The sequence below is a fragment of the Malurus melanocephalus genome, unplaced genomic scaffold (assembly GCF_030028575.1).
Source record: "Malurus melanocephalus ecotype Western Australia unplaced genomic scaffold, MMel_1.1 scaffold_72, whole genome shotgun sequence".
NCBI lineage: Eukaryota > Metazoa > Chordata > Aves > Passeriformes > Maluridae > Malurus > Malurus melanocephalus.
Genome location: NW_026623304.1, coordinates 1,925,922 through 1,946,364, shown reverse-complemented (window position 1 = coordinate 1,946,364; position 20,443 = coordinate 1,925,922). Strand labels below are relative to the sequence as shown.

The window sequence follows — 20,443 nt, the reverse complement described above, 5'->3', positions numbered from 1 at the left end:
TGTACTTGCCATGACAATGTAGTATAAGAAATGTGGTTTAATAATGGCTTTGGGAATTAGGTTGTTTATGTTGCAGCATCCACAATGCACTCAGTTCCACTCTGTTTCTTGATATTTTGCTTTGGAGGTGCAGTTGCTTTAAGAGCTTGAGGTAATGAAACTAATTGTGACTACTGACAATCAACACRGGTACAACCATGGTTTGTCATTTTGTCAGAAGGGATGAGTCTGCTTAAGGCCAACCGAGCACGTGTTTCTTTGTCGGCATCAAGCCCACTGAATTTGTCCTTGACATGTTCTGTCATTCAACATTTTTTGGAAAGGAGAGTTTTCAAAACAATGTGTATCACTTCCATAAAAAAAAAATTGTCAGAATGAAAGGACTCTCAATTACAAAATCATAGAATGAAYCATAGAACAATTTGGGTTGGAAGAGACCTTAAAGATTATCTTTCCCTAACCTGGGCTAGGACACCATCCACTAGGCCAGGTTGCTCAGGGCTCCATCCAGCCTATCCTTGAACATTACCAGGGACAGGGCATCCACAATTCCTCTGGGCAACACGTTCCAGTCTCCCACCACCCTCACWGTAAAGAATTTCTTCCTAATGTCTAATTTAAACATATTCTCAGTTTGAAACCATTTCTCCCTTCCAGTACCTGCATGACCCTGTAAGGAGTCCCTCTCCACCCTTCTTGTAGGCTCCCTTTAGGTGCTGAAGGCCACAATTAGGTGTCCCTGAAGCCTTCTCCTCAGGCTGAACAACCCCAGCTCTCTCAGTCTCTCTTCACAGGAGAGGTGCTCCATTCCTCTGATTATCTTGGTGGTCTCCTCTGGACTCACTCCATCAGGTCCCTGTCCTTCCTGTGCTGGGACCCAGAGCTGCTGCAGCCCTGCAGATGGGGTCTCAGCAGAGCAGAGCAGAGGGGCAGAATCCCTTCCCTCACTCTGCTGGCCATGCCCTGCCTTGGATGCAGCCCAGAATCTCTCCCAGAAAGTGAATGACACAGAGGAAAAACAAAAAGCAGTACTGTAAACTGCCCAAAACATATCTCCTCTTCCTTTATTTTTTTTAAATCTAAGTATTTCTTGGGAAATACTATTATTGAATCTATCTTTACAAGRTGCTGCTTTATTTTTTTAGAATTCTTTTTGCTATTAGGAATAACATGAACAAATTTCTGTTCCATAATGTTACTCAGTTTCTTTCTGAAAGACTCCAAGCACAATTGGGTCTYGCCATGCTTTGCAAGACACAGGGTGTTATGAGGACACGCATCTTATGATATATGTTTGCAAGAACTAATGGAAAGCTTCCTGTATAAATTTTATTCATAGAACCCAAAGCTTTTTGAGGTCTGTAGCTAGCAATAATGAAATGGGGCATCTTAACAGATGTCTTTTTGCACTTGCTAGCATTAAGTCAGACCTTCCCTGAGGGCAATATTTGCTTTTCAGCAAAACCCACTTTGTTTTATTTATTTTTTTTTCCTCCTGGAAAAGGCATGGCATAAGAGTAGTGGATATAGACAACAAGATTTCTCGTGAGCTTTTAGATTATTAGCATGTATAGTTTGGGAGATACTTGAAACAGACTTTTTCTAATTTCAGACAATGTGTAGTCTGTTGTTTTGCTGCTCTGTAATGAAAGTTGCTGGTCATAAYAGAGATAATACTTAATTGGTTTCTAACTTTTCCCTTTCACTTGACTAGAATGAGCATTAAATTATCTGCCTTCATTTTCAGTCAGCAGATATTTTTATAAACACCAGATAACTTGGGTGTTTATAAAAATTGTATACTAGTCATGTTGTTTAGCTTTTTCCAAATTTTTGCATTTTAATATCAATCACAGTAATGTATGCTCYCTGCCCTGTGATATGGACAGCTGATGCTCTTCATGTAAGGGATTAAAGAAATGTGATTTATCCACAGAAAGTCTAATTTTCAAGTGTGCTTCCCAAAAAAAGATGCAGAAATGGTGGCCTAACTTTCAAGCAGAATCCATCCCATGCTTATAAAGGGTGCAATTAAAGCCATGAATACATTTAATGGATCGGATGGGAATAGACCAGAGGAAGGTATAGGAGGAATTGCAAAAATATATCAACATATATGTTTTTGGGGAACATTCCCTTGTTTAGAGGAGTACATGTGTATTTTGCTCAGAATCTGGCTGGGTAACTTTAAGGCATGAAGTCATTCCATCCCTTTTCTTAGAGCAGCTTCAMTGTAGTTCAGGCTGCTGTCAGAAAGAGCCCTTGGGGATGAATGAACAGAAAAAAACCCAGTGATATTCTGAAAGGTAGAATGGCAACTGCTGATGTATATGTAGGCTAAATGAGTTGTTGTTTCCCTGGGGCTTGGAAGTTAGCTATTAATCCAGTTTGCTTTGGCATCTTTGGCATTCAATCTTTTTGTAAATTACTATATTATGTATCAGCATTGGGGCAAAAGTCTCAAGAGAGTCAGATAAAAGGTTGTATTTGAAATCCTCTGGTTGAGCATTGATAGATCTGCTTTTTAATGAAATACATCTTAAGAAATGAAAATAAGAAGAATAATCAATGTATTTTGAGTCTAATGTCAAAAATCTTGTTTTCCATTCCCTGTATCATGCAGCAAGTGTTTGATGGACTAGTTGGAATGCATTTCCAAGCTARGATATATTATATAGTGAGTTGGATGTAATAAGAGTGACTAAATAATGACTTTTCTTCCCTAAAGTGCAGTTGGACATGAATGAAAATGTCAAATGTCTTTCACATGAAAGAAATTGAGCCCTGGCAAAGGCTYATTTTTACCTCTGCTGCTCCAGCATTACCAGGTGGATAGTTTAATTTCTTAAGATCCATTTGGGGTCCAAAAAATGTAATGGCCTTATGGCTTTTCATGATGTTGGCCTGTCAGTGGTAAATTCTTTGAAAAACTTAGAGCTCCCAGAGGCACAATGTGCTTTACCATCTTCTGCTTCTCCTCAGTGGCTGAGAAGACCAAAGAGCAAGTGTCTAATGTTGGGGGAGCCGTGGTGTCAGGAGTGACGGTGGTGGCCCAGAAGACGGTGGAAGGAGCGGGGAACATCGTTGCAGCYACTGGCTTGGTGAAGAAGGATCAGYTGGCCAAACAGGTTTGTTTATTTACAATGTTTTCCAGGTGAAGAAGTGAGCAATGAGGGGCTCGTGAACTGAGAGGCAGATGGAGTGTTTCGTGTCTGTCACCGGTATGAATGCAGGATGATTTGTGTTATGCCAAATAAGTGAACAGCAAAGAAAATGTCTGCTGTTTATAGCTTGTGTTTTGGCTGACTTGCAGGATCTGAGAACTTGAGTAGGATTAGGCATGGAAGTTTACCATACTGAAACATCTTAGTTAATTTGAATCATGWTTTAAAGTGTGATGTAGTTATGATTCTGAACTCAGCAGCCTCTAGTGCAGGCCACCTAGCTGTGTAGTTGTACAGAAAGATAGCTGTTTTTCCCAGTAACTTGAAATTGAAAAGCAACCTGCTAGTGCTGAAAGGGCAAACAGCAAACCTCAGGTTTAATTTGTATCCCCTGTAGCCCTAGAGAGAAGGGTTTGTGTACCAARCTGCTGACTCGTTTGACACATTGCATCTAAAGTCAATGTTTAGCTGGAGAGTCACTGTCTTCYATTCATTCAGTGACACTGTCTCAAAAATGCCTCCAAATATTCTCAGCTATAAAGTTTAAATTGCTCTAGCTCATCCTCTGAAACACTGTAAGTATTTTTATTCATATACTGTGGCTGTTCTTCCACTGACACTAGGTGAAAAGTGACCCCAGCTGGTGGGAACAATGCTTTCCAAAATGTGTATAGTGTTTGTTGGAGACAAAAATAACCCAGAAGAGACAAATACCTCTTTTTGTGCTGTTTTCTATATGARCCTTTAAGAGTTAGAAGAAAATAGGATTAGGGGGAGTATTTAGTATTTACACAAAAATATGGCTGTCATAGAATTTAGCATGAAGTTCTATTGTGTATCCTATTTCCAGTTAGTGTCCAGAGGAGCTGTTAAAATTGAATCCTTAAAAACTGAGGGGTTTTATCCATGTCTGCTGTTGATGTGTAGTCCTGTCTGCCTGACAAATCCTATTGGTGCTTTAGTATGGGGAGCAAAAAGGAATATTATGTTGTAGTAGGCATTAATTTTTTTGTGGTGGATTGTGTTGAAAACATCTCACAAGCAGTTTTATTCTCTTTCAAATCAATATTCCTGGGGGATTTTTTAGTCCTCTCTTATTCAGCTATATGTAAAATGTTGCTTTTGATGTGGTCATGGACCTTTGTCAAAGCTATGTGGGAAGATTTACAGAATGGAATATCTAATGAACTGCCAGGGATCYATGGGTATGGCATGGTCACAGTAGTCTCTGCCCTCAGTTTCTGCTCAAGCTCTTGTGTAGTTTTATGCTGAGAATATTCTTTTCTGTTCACAGCTCTTGAAACTCAGTGTAATAAGGATCATCACTGCTGTAATGCTCAATTACCCCCTTTAGTATTGACCATAACTAATGCCTTTTTATCTCTCTCTATAGGGAGAGATCTCTGTAATTATAAAGTATGAAACAARTGTCTGCTGACTTTCATTTAAATCTGTTCTCTGTATTGCAAAGCTTAAATGTAAGTCGTGATGGCTGTAGCAGAATAAAATCACATCTGTGAAATGAAAGAATGTCCATAAAGTACATGCATATTATTCCTATAAATAGCAACATTATTCTGAACTGGTGCTTTGTTCTTTAGATATGTAAAATCATTCATCTGAGTCTTGATACCGATATTTTTAGACTGAGATTCTCGGTCATCTATGCAGAATGGCCATGTAGTTCATGAGTATCTATGGCTCCTCCTGGTCTTCCTTGCCTCCCTGTCTTTTATTGGTTTTGCGAGGGATGAGTAGCCATTTTGAAAATGTTAATATCAAAATTGAGTCACATAAAGTTATTTTAAAATCTAGTGGGTTTGCATTCCTGTGCAGCTCCGAGGCACACGAGATAAGAGTTTTGTTTCAGTTTTCCAGGTGAACTGCCAGTTGGGTAGGCCAGGTRTGGACATCCAGAATACCAGTGGGACACAGGTCCCTTGGAGGAAATGGTGCATTTTTCTGAAATAACAGAAGGTGCCAACCAGGCATTCTATCAAAGTATCAGTGTAACTTTGTGTCATTTATCTCTGTAAGGTTGTGTTTTAAGGCTGCTTGCCTGTGTGACAGCCTGCAGTCCCGTATGGGGGCTGGCATTTTTCTTGTGCCCTAATGGGAGCCTGGTTTTTTCAGCTAGTTGAAAACACTCATAATGTTTATGTATTTTGTATCCAAACCTGTGGATTAAAAAATGATTRTGCAAAGGAAATACTACGCAAATTCTTGGTGAAATTGTTTCTTGAGATGTTTGTGCAAGCAGGCTTAGTGCAGCCTTACAAACTGGCATTCTTTGGAGCATGAAGCACAAGCTTAAGCATCCCAGTGAGTCCAGGCTGGAGGGCTGCTGTGACACCACRCTGTCACCCACCTGCCCTGCAGCTGGTGTGAGCAGGCAGTGTGGAGTGACAGCTGAGACAGTGAGAGACAGGGATGACTTGAGAGTGCCCATCTGAGGCTGCCTGGGGGATTTCTGCCTTGGCRGAAACTCACTGCTAAACACAGCAAGGGTAGTGGTGGTTAGAAGGCTCAAATTGATTCTAAAAGGGCTAATGTACTGCAAGCAGTGTTTTAACTGAACGACAAAGCATTTATTGTGTGCCTGTGTGTGTTTTATTTSTGTGTACAGTGTGTCTTCTAGATGAATTTTAAAGAAATGAAAATTACTTTATTTGCATTTAATTTCTTTATTTATTTGCATTTAATGTAGAGATGAACATGAATGTTCTATTTGCAAGCCAGCCCAAAGGTATGGATACAAATAGTGGGGGGGAATACCAGCAAGTATCGGTGTATAACATTTCATAATTGTTTTTAGACAGGTAATTAACAAATTGAATTAAGTTCTTAACCACCCTGAATCCATGTCATTTAGTTCTCTGGCATCTCAACAATAAACAGCGGCCTACTTCTATKATTTCTATGCTGAATAATTTCATTTTGACTGTTCTAGCACCAAAATTCCCAGTCAGGCTGAAACCTCAAGGTTGTTTGTATACCATATGATGACATAGTCAGAGATTTCATGTGCTGTAGATTTTACTAAAGTAARTAGAAGAACTGGTCTTGTCCTTAACATCTTTGGTAATCTATATGGTCTATATGGATCATGTTTGGTATCTCTATGTGCTAAATCCCTTTTTTTTCCCTAGTGTCTCTTAATTTAACACATCTGCAGTAGATAGCACTGAAAACMCAAACAAAATTACAGCAGAAGGTAACAAGTAGGTAGACAATACCTATCTAGAGCAGGTAATACAACTCGTTGGTTTAACTATGAAGCTTTCACAGAAAAAGTCTCAAAGTGTCAAGACTGGCAATTTAGGCATTAGGCATTTTCTTCTATAGAAAATACTAATTGACTAAGAGCCCTTGATAATTGCAATTAATGTGAAAATTAGGATAAAGGATAGAGAGCAATGGCAAGTTTGCTGTATCTCCCCCTCCCAACCCCCTTGCATTTCCTGKCTCTCCATCGAATTCCAACTGTGTCACAGCATAAACATTCAATGCAATGGAACCCACAGGTGCAGAGTATTTATTGCCTTATTACTTTCCTTTTCTAGAACAGCTAATCTTGTGAACCACCAATTTTTTCCCACAGACATTATMCTTTGTTTAGAGCCAGGATGAATGRATCCACTTTGGGGAATCCCCAYAATAAGATAGAAAAATATGTAAGGGYTTTTTTGATCCTTTTTACAGGGAAGTTCCATGARACATGGTGCATTSCTGAGACTAAAGACATGATGAAACACCTTTTAATTTGGATGAGAGCAGCTCAGTTTTGATTAAGACACCAASCATCACAGCGTGCTCAGATCAGCTATTGCTTATACATTTGGGAAATCTTACTAGTAGAAGGAATGCACATCCTGTGTCTGACAATTTGTCTTTCAGTGTCAGAATGAAGGATTCTTTTCAGCTTTATTGAACACCATTTTTTTTTAATACGAATGATACCTCATCTTTCAAAAATTTCTGTTTTGTCCTGTTGCAGATTAAGATTCCTGAATGTTCAAAAGAGGTTTTAATTATCACCTGGAGTTTAAGGAACCCAAAAAACTGAATATGAAATATTCAGTTTTCGTACTTTACACAGGATGCTTGGCTTTTTGAAGGATCCCCATTCCTCATCTTTCCAGTCTATAGATTAGTCAATTAATTTTGAAAAGCTTGACTAWAAACACAAAGGAAAAGCTATGGAGCAGAGGTGTCCAATTTCCTTATTCAGAAAGGGAATTAGAGAGGTTTTTCACCTTTGCATTGCACTTTTTGCTATTAGCCAGATATGTTCCTAAAGGCTAATAAACYTCAATGAAAAGCAGGATAAGTGCAAGTTGCATGAGACTTGAACTGTTGTTCTTTAGTTGGAATAAGCAGGTTTTTTCATGTCCCGGAGATCTTAGTGTAAGCAAAACATCGAGCCTTGATTTAAGCGAGGAAACTTCAGTAAGATTTTGGTGCGCCAAATGCAGAAATAAGCTCCACCCAGTTAACTTCTGGAGTTAATGCTTTTCTGTAGATACTGTAGTGCAAGCAGGGGCACAATATCTAATTGCCCTCCTCAGCCACTTTTTACCCTTTATGGCGCTAATAAAAGGTCCCAGTAAAGAATGGTTAAGTTTGATTAAATATGTTAAATAATCTAGATCCCTAGTGAGCCTGCCAGGCAGTTGTGGGTCTAACTCTTTACACCTGAGCCAAACAGTGCCAGTTTCTGCCTAACTGTGCAGTGCAGAGGTGGGATTTCTGGTTGTTCAGGGTGGACCTGACCATTGTTCTGATATGACACTCCTGCCTGGTGTGTAGGAGTAGTGACAGCAGTGGTTTGGAAATCACAGAATCACAGAATGGTTTGGGTTGGAAGCAACTTTTAAGATCATCCAGTTCCAAACCCCCTGCTGCAAGCAGGGACACCTTCCACTAGACCTGCTTKCTCAAAGCCCCATCAGCCTGGCCCTGCAAGCTTGCATAGTGTGGTTCCTGGTGGGATAACTAGCCCACAGTCAGCTTTCCTCAAGGAAACCARAATGGTTTAGGTGATGTTTAGAAGGCCTGCTCAGATAGTCACAGCTGAACATCAGTTGACAATACTCGCTTTCCAATTTCTATTTGAATTGTAGTGTGCAGAGCACATAGTCTGAGCTAGGTTTTCTTTTTCCCTTATTGTTTTATTCTTGATCTATGCATARTGCATGAGTGACGACTGCAAAACAAGAAGGGTATTTAGCAGCTATTGGCAATGTTTCCTTTTTTAATGTCTGTAGATTGATTGAGAGTGGAAGAATGAGGGATAAATTYCCCATTAGGGGATCCACAATGCTTAGGAGCTGATTCACAGAAGACCCTCTTAAGAGAAAGCCTTTTTTAGCTGTTTCTTTAAGTTGCTGAAGGAACTGGAACTGTCAGTGCGCTGACAAACCTCTTTGATTGTAGTGTAGCTGGATTTATTTTGGTCGAGCCTTTCTTACTGATCTCAGAATTAATGAYGGTGTGTTGTACTAAAATATCTGTAACAGATTCATTCTATAAGGCTAATCCATAATTCTAGAAACAACAAACTCTGATTTGTTATGAATCATAAGGCACCCATAGGTTGGTGATATTAAAGTTTTGAATCTGCTTTATGTACACAGTTCAATCTCCTCCTCATGACGGCGCATATATTTTTTTAATGGGAAAGCTCATGAATCATCTAGGTTGTAAGGAATGTATTAATGTCAGTRGACCTGTGAAATTATGTTACGATCCATTATGAATTCTGAGTGTTGGAATTCAAGTAGCTTTGATTTAGTAGTTTGAATTTATTTTGGAAACACATTACAGTTGCAGTTGAGGCCACTTAGTGCAGTTTCATTAACACAGTTCTGTTTTCTCTTGGTGTTTCCACATGGGCAAGCCTCCCATATGTAGATTAGTATATGCTGATACTGCCTAATGGCATGGTAAAGAACAGTGTGGAGTGTGTGAAACAGACTCCAATGTTTACAAGCAGCTTTATTTGATGAAGTGTGCTAATGATGCCCACAGAAAATATGCTGATAAATAGGAAGGGTACAGAAGTCACRAAGCCAGCAAGGAAACACAATGCTTTCCTTCTACCTTTCTTTTGCTTTATAAGGTTTGCTTACCTGTCATTTCCTTCATKGCAGGTGTGTGCACATTCTGGTAGCACTTCTGGATATGAGTAGATTAATGTTATACCGCTTTGAAAACCACTGTTTGGAATATTTAAAATTAAACTGGGCAAGGTAGAATGAATATGCACAGAAAATAACAATACTTGGAGGAAAAAAAGACAGGTGGTGGAAGGTGGATGACTGTAGATAAGAGTGCTAGAACTTTTGTGTTTGATGAAGAGTGTGTTGAAGTGCTGGTAGAATTTTGAATGGCAACTTATGCTTGACCTCCCTGGTTGGCAGAGAACATACTTTTCCTATGTGGGCTATGTTGCCAGTATTTTTTCTCAGAGGGCAAAATAGTGTTTGAAGGAAGACCATGTTCTCTCTTGTGAAAGCATTTCCATGCGTTGATATCTGTGACTTAAGCATAACTTGAGGAAAGAATACTTGCAAGATGTTATCAAAATATCCTGGAGTTTATTGCTCTTCATGAATTCAGGAACAAATGTCAGTTTAATATAAAGGTCTTGCGAGTTTTCCTGGTTTCCTAATGGCTTCCATGCTGTGAGATAACATTTTAGTGCAGACTGATGTTCAGGGTCTACCTGCTGCCTTCACTACCTCTGACCATAATGTATTCCTAATTACCCATGGAGAAATTGAGTGAAGAAGCTTTTGGGTGGCATCATATTGTTCTTTGTTTTCTAGCAATTGSTTAACCTYGGATTTATCTTTGACTGTGGAGAAMTTAAGAACCCCCATATTAAACTGRAYATGCCTATCTCCTTTGGYCTCTCAGAAYAAGAATTGTTTGCCAGCTGGTAGAAGGGTAAACGTGTTCTCCACTAGGAATTGTTCATGTCCTGCTAATGAGATAATATTTGTAATATCTATAAATAGCAGAACAGAATTTTTAATTTTTTTTTCTTTAACTTATGAGGGAGAAGCAAAAGACATTCCCCATCATTTTACCAGGAGGCTGCCGTTTGCATTTATTATAAAGGTTTACTTGTCTGCAGTCTGCTCTGCTTCCTCCCTCTTCTTTCCTCTACTCTCCCATCCCCCTCCTATATCCTCCATCTCCCATTTCTGTGTAACCAACCCAATATGCCCCCCAGCATGTTCCAGGCTGCTGTGTTGATTTCTCCTCTGTATGTATGGCCACTGCATTATGGAATTCTCTCAGGCYAACCATGGGACCAGYTCCRTTTCATAGTGTCCCATGTCTTTCCWTTTCATCCATCTATGGGATTTCATGCAGTACTCACAGAATATTTTTTCCGTTTCTAAATAGTTGCCAATCCTATGCTAAATATTCAAGAAGGTGCTATTTGCTGAGAGGAATACTTTTAAGTTCATTTGGGGATGATTCATACTCATGCCAGCTATTCCCGTTCTTGCCTACTTTGGGTGAAAGATTCAGCAGTTTCAGATGGGAAATAGTTTTAAATAACCCACRATATTTGGGCCAATTTAATAGTGGCATTTTTGTGCAACTTAAGGTAAAGATTTTATAAGCATCCAAATATTAGCAGGTTACTATTAAGTGTCTCCTTAGCATCTTCTGCMGTGTTTCAGTGCTCCTTTCCTCTGCTGGCCAAGAAGGGGTGTTAAGCCTTGGAAGGTAAGAAGCTTAAATGTGATTCATTCTGTGCCCATCTGGAAGTCATTGTCTCCAGAGGATTTGTGATGGTAGCTGGTGTGACTTGCTGATGTTGTAAAAGCCAGGGACTGCAGCTGGCAGGTTTTTTTAGGTAGCAGTGAAAGTTTATGGTGCTGAAATGACATTTTGGCAAAGCACTGCAATRGGTGTTTGTCTGCCAGTCTATTCAGCAAAGCACTGCAGTGGGATGTTTAATAGGCTTGAGTGGCAAACTGGRGTCTTGGATTGATGTGATGATGAGKGTTGAAGTGTGAAGTGTGGAGTGAATACCTCTCTGTGGAGACAGATTAATCTGTATTTTCAGAATGTCAATCCAATGTCACCTCCCTSCAAAAAAACCCTGTAGGTTAAGAGGGAGAGGGAGGATGAAAGAAATAAGGCAGGATGCTTTATTGGGACCTACCTAATTACTGGTGGTGCTGTTATCATTACTAGTGAAAAGGAAGTTTATATCAGAGTACTTGTGATGATCAGAAAATATTAGTGCCATGTGATATAAATCATTTTGGTGGCTATTTTAATCACTGATAGAACTTCCTAAAGAATCAGTGGAGTAGTAGATAAAAGCCTGGATGTAGCCTGCAGATGTCTRGGACTGTTTTGAAGCTGCTAGCACATAACGAAAGAGAAGAGRTGATCCATCTCATGTAAACTGTCATTAAATTCTCTGGCTCTCATCTGCTTTCAACCATGTTAATTTGCTTGTTAGAGGAAGTTAAGTGGCCTGGATAAGGATGATAGGTAATAATTTTTCATTTTTTAAGTACTTGTCTCAGAGTGTTTAAAGAGTTTCCATCATATATCTGGATAGCAGAATTTGTTGATGGACAAAGCTACATTGAATGTCTCAGAAATGCATCTGAATATTTAGATTGCAAATGTCTTTTCTGCCAGYGGCTTGTCTACTGCAAAATATTCCCTGTGAGGAAACTGGAGGTGTAAGCTGCTAAAGTTGTCCTTCAAAAAACATGTTTTTTGCAAGAGTGAAGCAGGCAGAGAGCCTGATTCTGAAGTGTATTGGACATATTGATTGCCCTCTGAGCTTTCAGTGTCAGCTTTCAGAGCTATTTCCTKGTGCTTTATTAGCACATGCCCTGGATCTTTGCCAGCCTTGGGTCAGAAAAGTCAAAATGAAGCTCAAGATGCAGAGATACAACCAGTAAAGAGCTACATTTACCCTCTTTAGGAGCTTAGCTATGAACAGAAAGAGGAGCTTCTCCTTCAGAAACACAAAAAACAGGATTTGTGCCTTTGAAGCAGCATAATCTCTTTGTCCCACCTCCCATCCATCCTGTGTAGAAGGGGTATCACCTAGAGCAGCTGATACCCTGCCAGTATTGTCAGCTGTGCATATTTCTTCTCAGRGGCTGTGGGATGAAGCAGAGGCTCTAGGCTTTTTTGACTGACCTYTACTATACCTTTTAATTGTGTAACATAGTTCTTTCTTCATGTGCTGTGTAAGAAAGATACATTGGGGTTTTGGGGTTTTTTTCTTACTAATTCCCTGTGATGGTTTTAAGGCCCAGAGGGGTTCATTGTGGTCTAAACAGACATGCATTGCCCCGGAGTGGTGTGAAAAATTCAATTAAGGTGTCAGATTGAACGTCACTYGTGAGCAATCTCTTCTTATCCATAGAGACAGTATTTCTAACAGAGAATGTCCATTCAAGATAAAGAAGGGGAAAAACAGTGGTTGAAACAAGTTATCACATCTAAAGAAATTTTTTTTTACAGCTTTTAACRCAAAATATGCTTGAGGAAGGAAATTACAAGGGCAACTGAGCTGGATTACAGAGCACTTTTACGACTTGCAGCCTCTCTTGATTTGGTGTGAGCATTTAGGATGGAGGCTGGAAGCTGTAAAACCTGTTARCTTCTCTGGTGTTGAGAACTCACTGTGAGCTTCTGATTGCCTCTAATTTGAAGTGTTTCTAATTATTAGGCTAATAATTTATAAGAAGTGAATACTTTAAAGGTATTGAAATGTGTGGTTTAATTGTAAGCGTGTATGCAGTTGCTGGCCAGTTTGGTAGAATTTATATCCATAATTCAGTTTATAGATGATAATGTGTGCATGAAACACTTTTGCTTTGCCTAATGAATATACTTACATCAATTAAAAATAATAACGTTACTCTGGTAGCATTAAACACTTCAGTTCATAACTTAATGACTAGCATATCTTAGCCATGTAAGGACTGCACTCAGAGATGCTTGTTTAACCTCTGTCTGACTTAGTTAATACTTCATATGGTYGATCTGAACAAATGATCCTTTTCAGATTCCTAGTAGCATTGGTTTTAATGGCTGGATCGTTTTTAATTTTGTGCATGCGATAGATCATCTTATAAATGCTTCAAGGTATAACTGACCGAGTTCAGACATACTGTATGTAAATGTTTTGTAGGGAAAGGTCAGAGATCAAACAGAGCTGGAGGCTGAATTAATTTCCCTCTCTGGAGAAAATTATTCTAACAGGTCAAGAGTGAAGTCACTGGCTTTGCACAGGTCTTCAGATGGAAGAAAGRTTTCCTCCCTTCTCCTCATCCCCACCATGGTCTTAGAGATTTGTTTGAAGTGTGCTTGTAGAATCTGATGGTGCTAGACCAATGTATTTAGCAGCTAAACTCTCTTCCTTGTCCACAGCATGGAGACAGRTTTTATGAACATGTATTTTCATAGTGAGAGTTTAGAAGGTGAAGGCAGGAGGGATTAGTGGTGGCAGAGATGTGATAGAATGCAGCACAGGGTTGTCAGACCAACAGGTGGAAGATGGACACTTCTACTGTGAGCCTTATGTCAGTTGTTACCTTTTCTTAGCTTGGACTTTATAAAACAATTTCTTGAAATGAGGATACATTTTTTTTAAGTACTGTTATTTCCAACAGATTCCATGTGTTTACTTTTTAAGGAAACAACCCTAAGTAATAGCTATTCCAGTAGCTTTGAAGGAGGGCATGTGTTCACATACAGCTGACCTGATGTCGAAGCCAGAGTAGTGAGCTTGCTTTTTCACAGTCACYGGCATAATGTTTCCTCCATGGTCTATTTTTGGAAGGGGTGGTGTGCTCATCATTCACAGGAAAGGTAACAGATTTAGCAGTGCTTCTTTCCACCTCCTACACACCATCTATGAGATGGAGTTTTTAAGTCTTAGCTGTCTCTGCAGATTTTTCCCCGAGCTACATTTCGGATGTACGCTTTATAATGCGGCTGGTTGGGCTGCTGTAAATGCCAGCTGTTGTCCAAACTGAGAAACAGGGGAGGCTGGGAGAAGTAATGAAACCARTTTAAAAAGCAAAGCTTAGATCTTGCTTTGGAATCTATTTGGAGTAATRTGAACATCTTGATGACAGTTAAGATGACTAGTGGTGGATTTGCTTTTTCTTCTTTACCCAGCCTCTGTGTTCCTTAGCTCAGCTGTGTGCCTGTAGACTGTGTGTGGTACATAATGGGAAGGGAAGCAACTAAACAGAAGCCTTTGCAGGCCTCCTAAAGGAGAATCATGCTTGGGAATTCAATCCTGGTGTGCAGGCTTCATGAAGGGAACACACAGAATTATTGGTTTTACTTGAAATAAAATGGACCATCATAGCAGGTCAAGGTGTCACTAAGTTAACGTGTTCTACAGAGGCCTAAGGACATTCAGTTACTTCAAGTTCTCTCAGTTCATCTTGGATTTAAAGCTGGCCTAAGAAAACAGTGCCTGMTTTGACCAGGGCAGATGGTAAATCCAGCCTTTCTCTGCATCCTCTAGTTAGCARTAGTCTGTAGAATCAAAGCTGATAGTGGGGATGAGCTGGGTTCAGGAAGGATGAAAAGGCTGGTTAGGGGATGTTCAATGTTTAGGGAATGAGTGGKAGGAGTAAAGGGTGGCCATATATGAGAGAAGGTAGTTCTTACATGCTCCTTGCATTCAAACACCACTAGGCAACCTCTTAATCCTGTTTTCTTGGGATATGGGATGCTGGCACGCAAGTCCCTCTCCAGAAATCTGTTTCTGCTGCTGGGAAYGTGGCAGAAGGACTCAAGCTGTGATATGGGATGTTCAATGGATTCTCCCTTTCTCTTATWCCCAGCTACTTTTGTYAGCAAAATAGTGGCTTGAAAGTCAWCCTGCCCTGGAATTTGAGTATTTCAGCCTGATGTTTTGCCTTTTTGATTGCTAATAAACACAAATCCTATGGGAAGAAGAAATTGCATTTTAGATACTTTTTTTATAATTGCTCTGCATCAGTCCTAATGCTGATTGACAGTTGCCCAGAAACTTACTTGTAGCAGAACTTAATGAGTGCTGACTGCTTTTAAATATCTATCCTAGCACATAAAATTGGAGKAGTTTGGAAAAGCAGGGCTTTTGAGTGATGGTTTTCCAGGGTCACAGATTTAGCAAAGATTTCAAATTATCTGAAGGGAMTTGTACAGAGTCCATCATATCATGTCCTCCTCTTCTGTTCTTATGTTCCACCCTTCAATGCCTGAGGCATATATAGAGCTTTGTGCAAACCATCACATCTGCCCAAATGTTTCTAGATTGTGTGTGCTGACATGTCACTGGCTCACCTAATTAGTACCCCTTGTCCCAAGGAGAAAGAAATTTAACTGATCGGATTCTGAGACCATGAATTTGGGTGGGTTTGTACGCATGAAAGAAGGACCAAATTAATTTTGAAAGATTAAGAACAATCTACAGCCATGTACTTTGTGTTTATTGATTATTCAGGTTTAAAATAAAACCAGACTACAGTCTAAATTTTCCAGTGAGTTAAAATCTGTTCTTACTGGGACTTATGTCCATCTGTACTACAAGCACTCCTGTGTCCTCTAGAGGAGCCCTGTCCTTTTGGTTTCCATAGAGTGCACAGTGTTTGACCAGCTATTTCATCAGTCCAGTACCACAGCATCTTGCTCTGTCACACAGTCACAGAATGGCTTGGGTTGSAAGGGACCATGAAGATCATCTTCTTCCAACTCCTCTGCCTTGGGCATTATCCAATCCCTCTGCCATTATCTTCCCTGCTCCTTTGTYGTGATCTCTGCAGCTGTCCTGAGGGAGTAAAGATGACTGCCTTGTATTGATAAACACCAATCTCCCCTTTATTCGGATGGCAGAGGGACTGACTGTCCATCAGCGGGACTGATATTGGCGCTCGAGGGAAATGCTGACAGTTTGAACGAAGTGTAAAGAATTTGCAGTTTGTTGTGTGTATACCAGAGTTGTAATCACTTCCTGCCCTGACCTCCCAGGCAGACTGGCAGGAGATCAGAACTGGATTGGTGCTTTCCTGCTTTTCTTACAGATCATCAAATGTGCAAGTCAAGGTAGGCTTTTTATTACCCTAATGCTCAACTTCATTTTTGTGAATCTGTCGAAGGCTACCATGATTGCCCATGTGTAAACAGGTACAAGACTTTTATCCACAGTGSCTATGCAGGAGAAATTGAATATGTAGTTTGGCTAGATACATCTTTATTACAATACAGTGATGATCCAGGAGAAGTAAGAGCTCAGGTTGATTTTTAGGGTTTTCTTTACATTTAGTTGAGTGTATATGGCATTTAAGGAGAGAAACAAACCTGTCATAGCATTTACCAAACATTTTTCTGAAGGAAGAAAATTTGAAATCATTTGTATTTTTTTGTTTTGACGTGAACTGTCGACTGCTTGCAAAAAAAACATTTCAATGTAGCTGTTAAAATCATGATTGTGTTTCAAGCTACTGTGTGCAGCATATTTATGAAAAGATTTTGTATTACAGGATCTCATCTGTTATGTCCCTTATTGTAGGACTGTCATGTAATTTCTGRTTGCAGTATCTGAGATGCATTGGACTGTTTGGGGTTTTTTAAATCTCTTCTGTAGTAGAGGCAGGAATTTGGCTGGCTCATCCCCAGACATTGTAGGTTGTCTTTCAATATACCCAGCTATGTGTTGGTCACTGCCGGTTAGAACAACACACTCTGCTTTCACAAAGCGTCATTCTGCTTGTGGCTAGCATTTGAAACTGATTTGAGAAGTGGGGGCAAAGGAGTGCAGAAATACAAGTTACCTTTGTGTGAGAGGAGCTGTCTTCCTCACAGTAAAGCRTTCCTTCCCTCCCTTGTTTTGGATGAGGAGCTAACAAAAGCCTGGAAGGCCTACTAGTTGAATCTAAACTATGCAAGTGGTGTTGAAGATGGACCAAGAAACTCCTGTTTTGGCTAATTAATGATTTGAGTTGTCTCTCTCAAGAAGCACTGCTTGCTTCAGTTCCAGGATCAAAGGATGGGAGACCAAAGTCTGACACTTGCATGCTCTGGGATTTGGCATTGGAAATACTTGGAATGTGCATGAGAATTGTTCACTGAAGAAACATGCTCGTGCTTGAGGGCAGGATTCTCACAATTGTCTTTATTCAGGAGCGCTCTACAGGCCTAAGGGCATTAATGTCAATGTTAAAACTAAAGATGCAGCAAGGCTCTTCTCCAGCCACCCAACAGTGCTTTGGTGAGCAGGTAAATGGAGCTGCAGTCACTGGATCTGCTCAAGAACGCAAGACATTTTTAGTGTTTGACAGGTGATTACAGGAAGAAACAGGCAGAAGTGAATGGGCATATTGATAACAAAAAGTAATCTAAAACACATACACATGTATAGAACCGGTGAGGTAGAACTCTAGAGTGTTTTAACAATGATAGTATGTACTTTTGTAGTTGTTCTGATTAATAGGCTGTCTCAGTCACACCTCTAAGTGCACTGGCCACAAGGAGGGCATAGTTTCATTAAATAAAGTCATCCCTTGGGATATTGCCATAGCTGAGMTTTTTTGAACTCTGTATTTGAATAGTTGTGACTCATTTATTCTTGTCATTTGCTGTTGGAGGAGTGCATGCTGCAGTGTTCACATCTTTGTTAATAATCTCAACCATCATGAAGTTGTATGTGAGAGAAAAATTATAGTAATTGTCCTTGATGAAACAAAAAACCAAAACCCTGAAAGTTTTGCCACCAGGCATTATTGAATAATGATTAAAGAAGTCTCTAGAGGGTGGAAATAAATGGGATGTGTAATGTTTCTGGCTTCAAAATGTGACATGAAAAATATTTTGTTTTTTGTTGTTCCCTGTATTGTTCTTGCATAGCATCTGGAGTGTTGTCTTCTCTGTTGTGGGAGTCAATATTAGTCATCTGGGCAGCTGCTCTTCCAGAGACATCAAACAGTAGGTGGATWATACCCAAATAGGACAGAGCAGCAAATGACATCATATCCTTACCATGCAAAATGGTGTTGGGGTCTGTTAAATTCATCCCTTTCCCCATTTGATGTGTCCTTGGCTGAATGATGAAGGGCTGTTATGAACCTGTCAGCTGTCGGTTCTGTCTTGTACTCTTGATCAGCCTGATAGGTCTTCTAGATTGGCAAGGTTTTAAAGCARCTAGAATTCACTGAGAACAAGAGGGTAAGGCTGGTACAGTGACAGCTGGTGGCAGTTAAGTTTTCTTGCTTCCTTTGACAGTAAGTTTTTATTTCACTGCTTGTTCAGCCACCTCAGTGTGGACTGTCACTGTTTGACAGCAAGTGCGGCAAGTAAGGATGATCTTGTCAGTCAAACCTACTCAACAGAAAACTTATTCCATTTACTTGGTGCTTGATTTCTATTTTGCCTTCTATTTAAGATTGTTCTGATCCTTGAGTACTTCATTATGCCATTTAAATAGCTTTGTTTTTCAAGACTGTGTAGACTGAACATCTGAGAATCTGAGATAATTTGGTGCATGGCCATATTTCTTACTGAATGCTTTATTCCACTTCTTGGTCATCAGTAGTAATATAATTGGGATATTAGTAAAAAGTACAAATGCCAGGCAGCAGGATCTTCTTGTCAGAGGGAAACTGTTTCTTCAGCTGTGAATATATGAAATAATGTTCAGTCAAGCGTTGCACAGAAGTGCTTTGTAATTAAAACAAAAAAATCACAGATGTTAGCTGTGCTCTTGGACAGATCATCCAGACTGTCATCTGTTTGCTTTCCTGAAGTACTATTGTGTCTGTATGCATTTAGTCTATTGGGATGGCATTTACTGCCTTTTAACTTCTTTTCCCTTCTGAAAGATCACTCTATTAACTCTGAGGTAACTARTAATAATTGAAAACTGTCCTCTCTTTCTGATGACTTAGAACTCTTCTGTCTTTTCTTTTTTTTTACTGCTTTCACTTCCGCCTTTCCCAAGCCGAGCAGTTTGGTTCTTCATTGCCTTCGACTCTGAAGTACAGTAAGCTATTAGAGTGTTCTTCATAGCACCAGAGATGCGAGCAATTACTGCGAGGTGATGGGATTTTTTGGTTTGATATGAGATAGTGATCACAAGGCAGGTGACCTTTGTGATTTCAGTTACTTTATGAGGACAGAATGGTAGAATAGCCTGTCTTCTAATCCTTGTCCTTCATGTCCATCACTGTAAAAACAGATGTTTAGGTGGAAATGGAACAGGGGGGATTTTGTGGCTCCTGTAGAGTTTGGATTATCTGAAAATTTTTCAGTCTTATTACTGGTAATCAAGGATGGAGACGTGTTTACAACAGGGGTACATTTTAGAGGAGTAGAYGTGCAGCTGTTAAAATACCTGTGAGATGTGTGAAACTTTGCACCAAAGTAATTACACTTTTAATTTCAGGGAAAGAATTTTACCTTGCTTATTTTTACCATACCTTCTAGTGCATATTAAKTCTTCCCTCATTGTGATTTAAGCTTTATCTTAGTACTTGGACTGTATTTGAAGGKTTTCCTACCAGAACACATATGCAGTAGGATGAGATGTGATAGCARTACCATTCTGTGCATGTTTTTCTTGACATTCTCTTTCTTCTGTGTCACATTATTTAGACAGAATTGGCTTGAGTGGCACATAGAAATGTCTATTTCTGTTTAAGAAAAGGGAGGGGCAACTGAATAAAATGTTTGATGCCMGTTAGTATTTAAAGATACAGTTGAAAAGGGCATATTCAGACCACCTGTACAGAACCCAGTCCAGACATGATGGAAATAGGTGCTGCAGAAATAACTGTATTTCCATGGCCCTRCTCCATTTTAGAAGATGGCGAGCCCATGAGTCCTAGTCAGTCTCTCAGCATTAACTGCATTAACTTTGAGTCTAATTTTTGAGGAGAGTGGGTCACTTCACCTCTTGCATGGCTGGGAAGGAGGATGCCTTGTGCTTCTATGGATTGCACTGAGGACCAGTGTTGGTCTGAAGCTGCTGAGTGAATACTTTTCTTTCTGTATTTCTAATCATGGACTAGACCCAAAGAAACCATGTTCCTGAATCACAGGGCTTGTCCTCTAAGCAGCCATAGTGCTTTCCTCACAAACATCTGAACTGTAAGTGGAMCACAATATGATTTTTAGTAATCTTTGGTTGCAGACCCCTATAATGGCTGTCTGAAGTCACACTGTATCCAAAAGAGAGTAGTCTAGATGGATGGAGTGGAATACACCTCTCTAGGCATTKTAGT

The 20,443-nt window shown here is 39.8% G+C and overlaps 1 protein-coding gene across 2 annotated transcripts in view; it reads left to right on the top strand.

The window, feature by feature from the left end:
• The window catches only part of SNCA (synuclein alpha), a 63,989-nt gene that overhangs the window by 13,183 nt on the left and 30,363 nt on the right, over positions 1–20,443 (top strand). For both annotated transcript variants that reach the window (XM_057366847.1, XM_057366848.1), the window contains exon 4: positions 2,983–3,128. In XM_057366847.1, the coding sequence (XP_057222830.1) occupies positions 2,983–3,128 (146 nt within the window). The remainder of the gene's footprint in view (positions 1–2,982; positions 3,129–20,443) is intronic.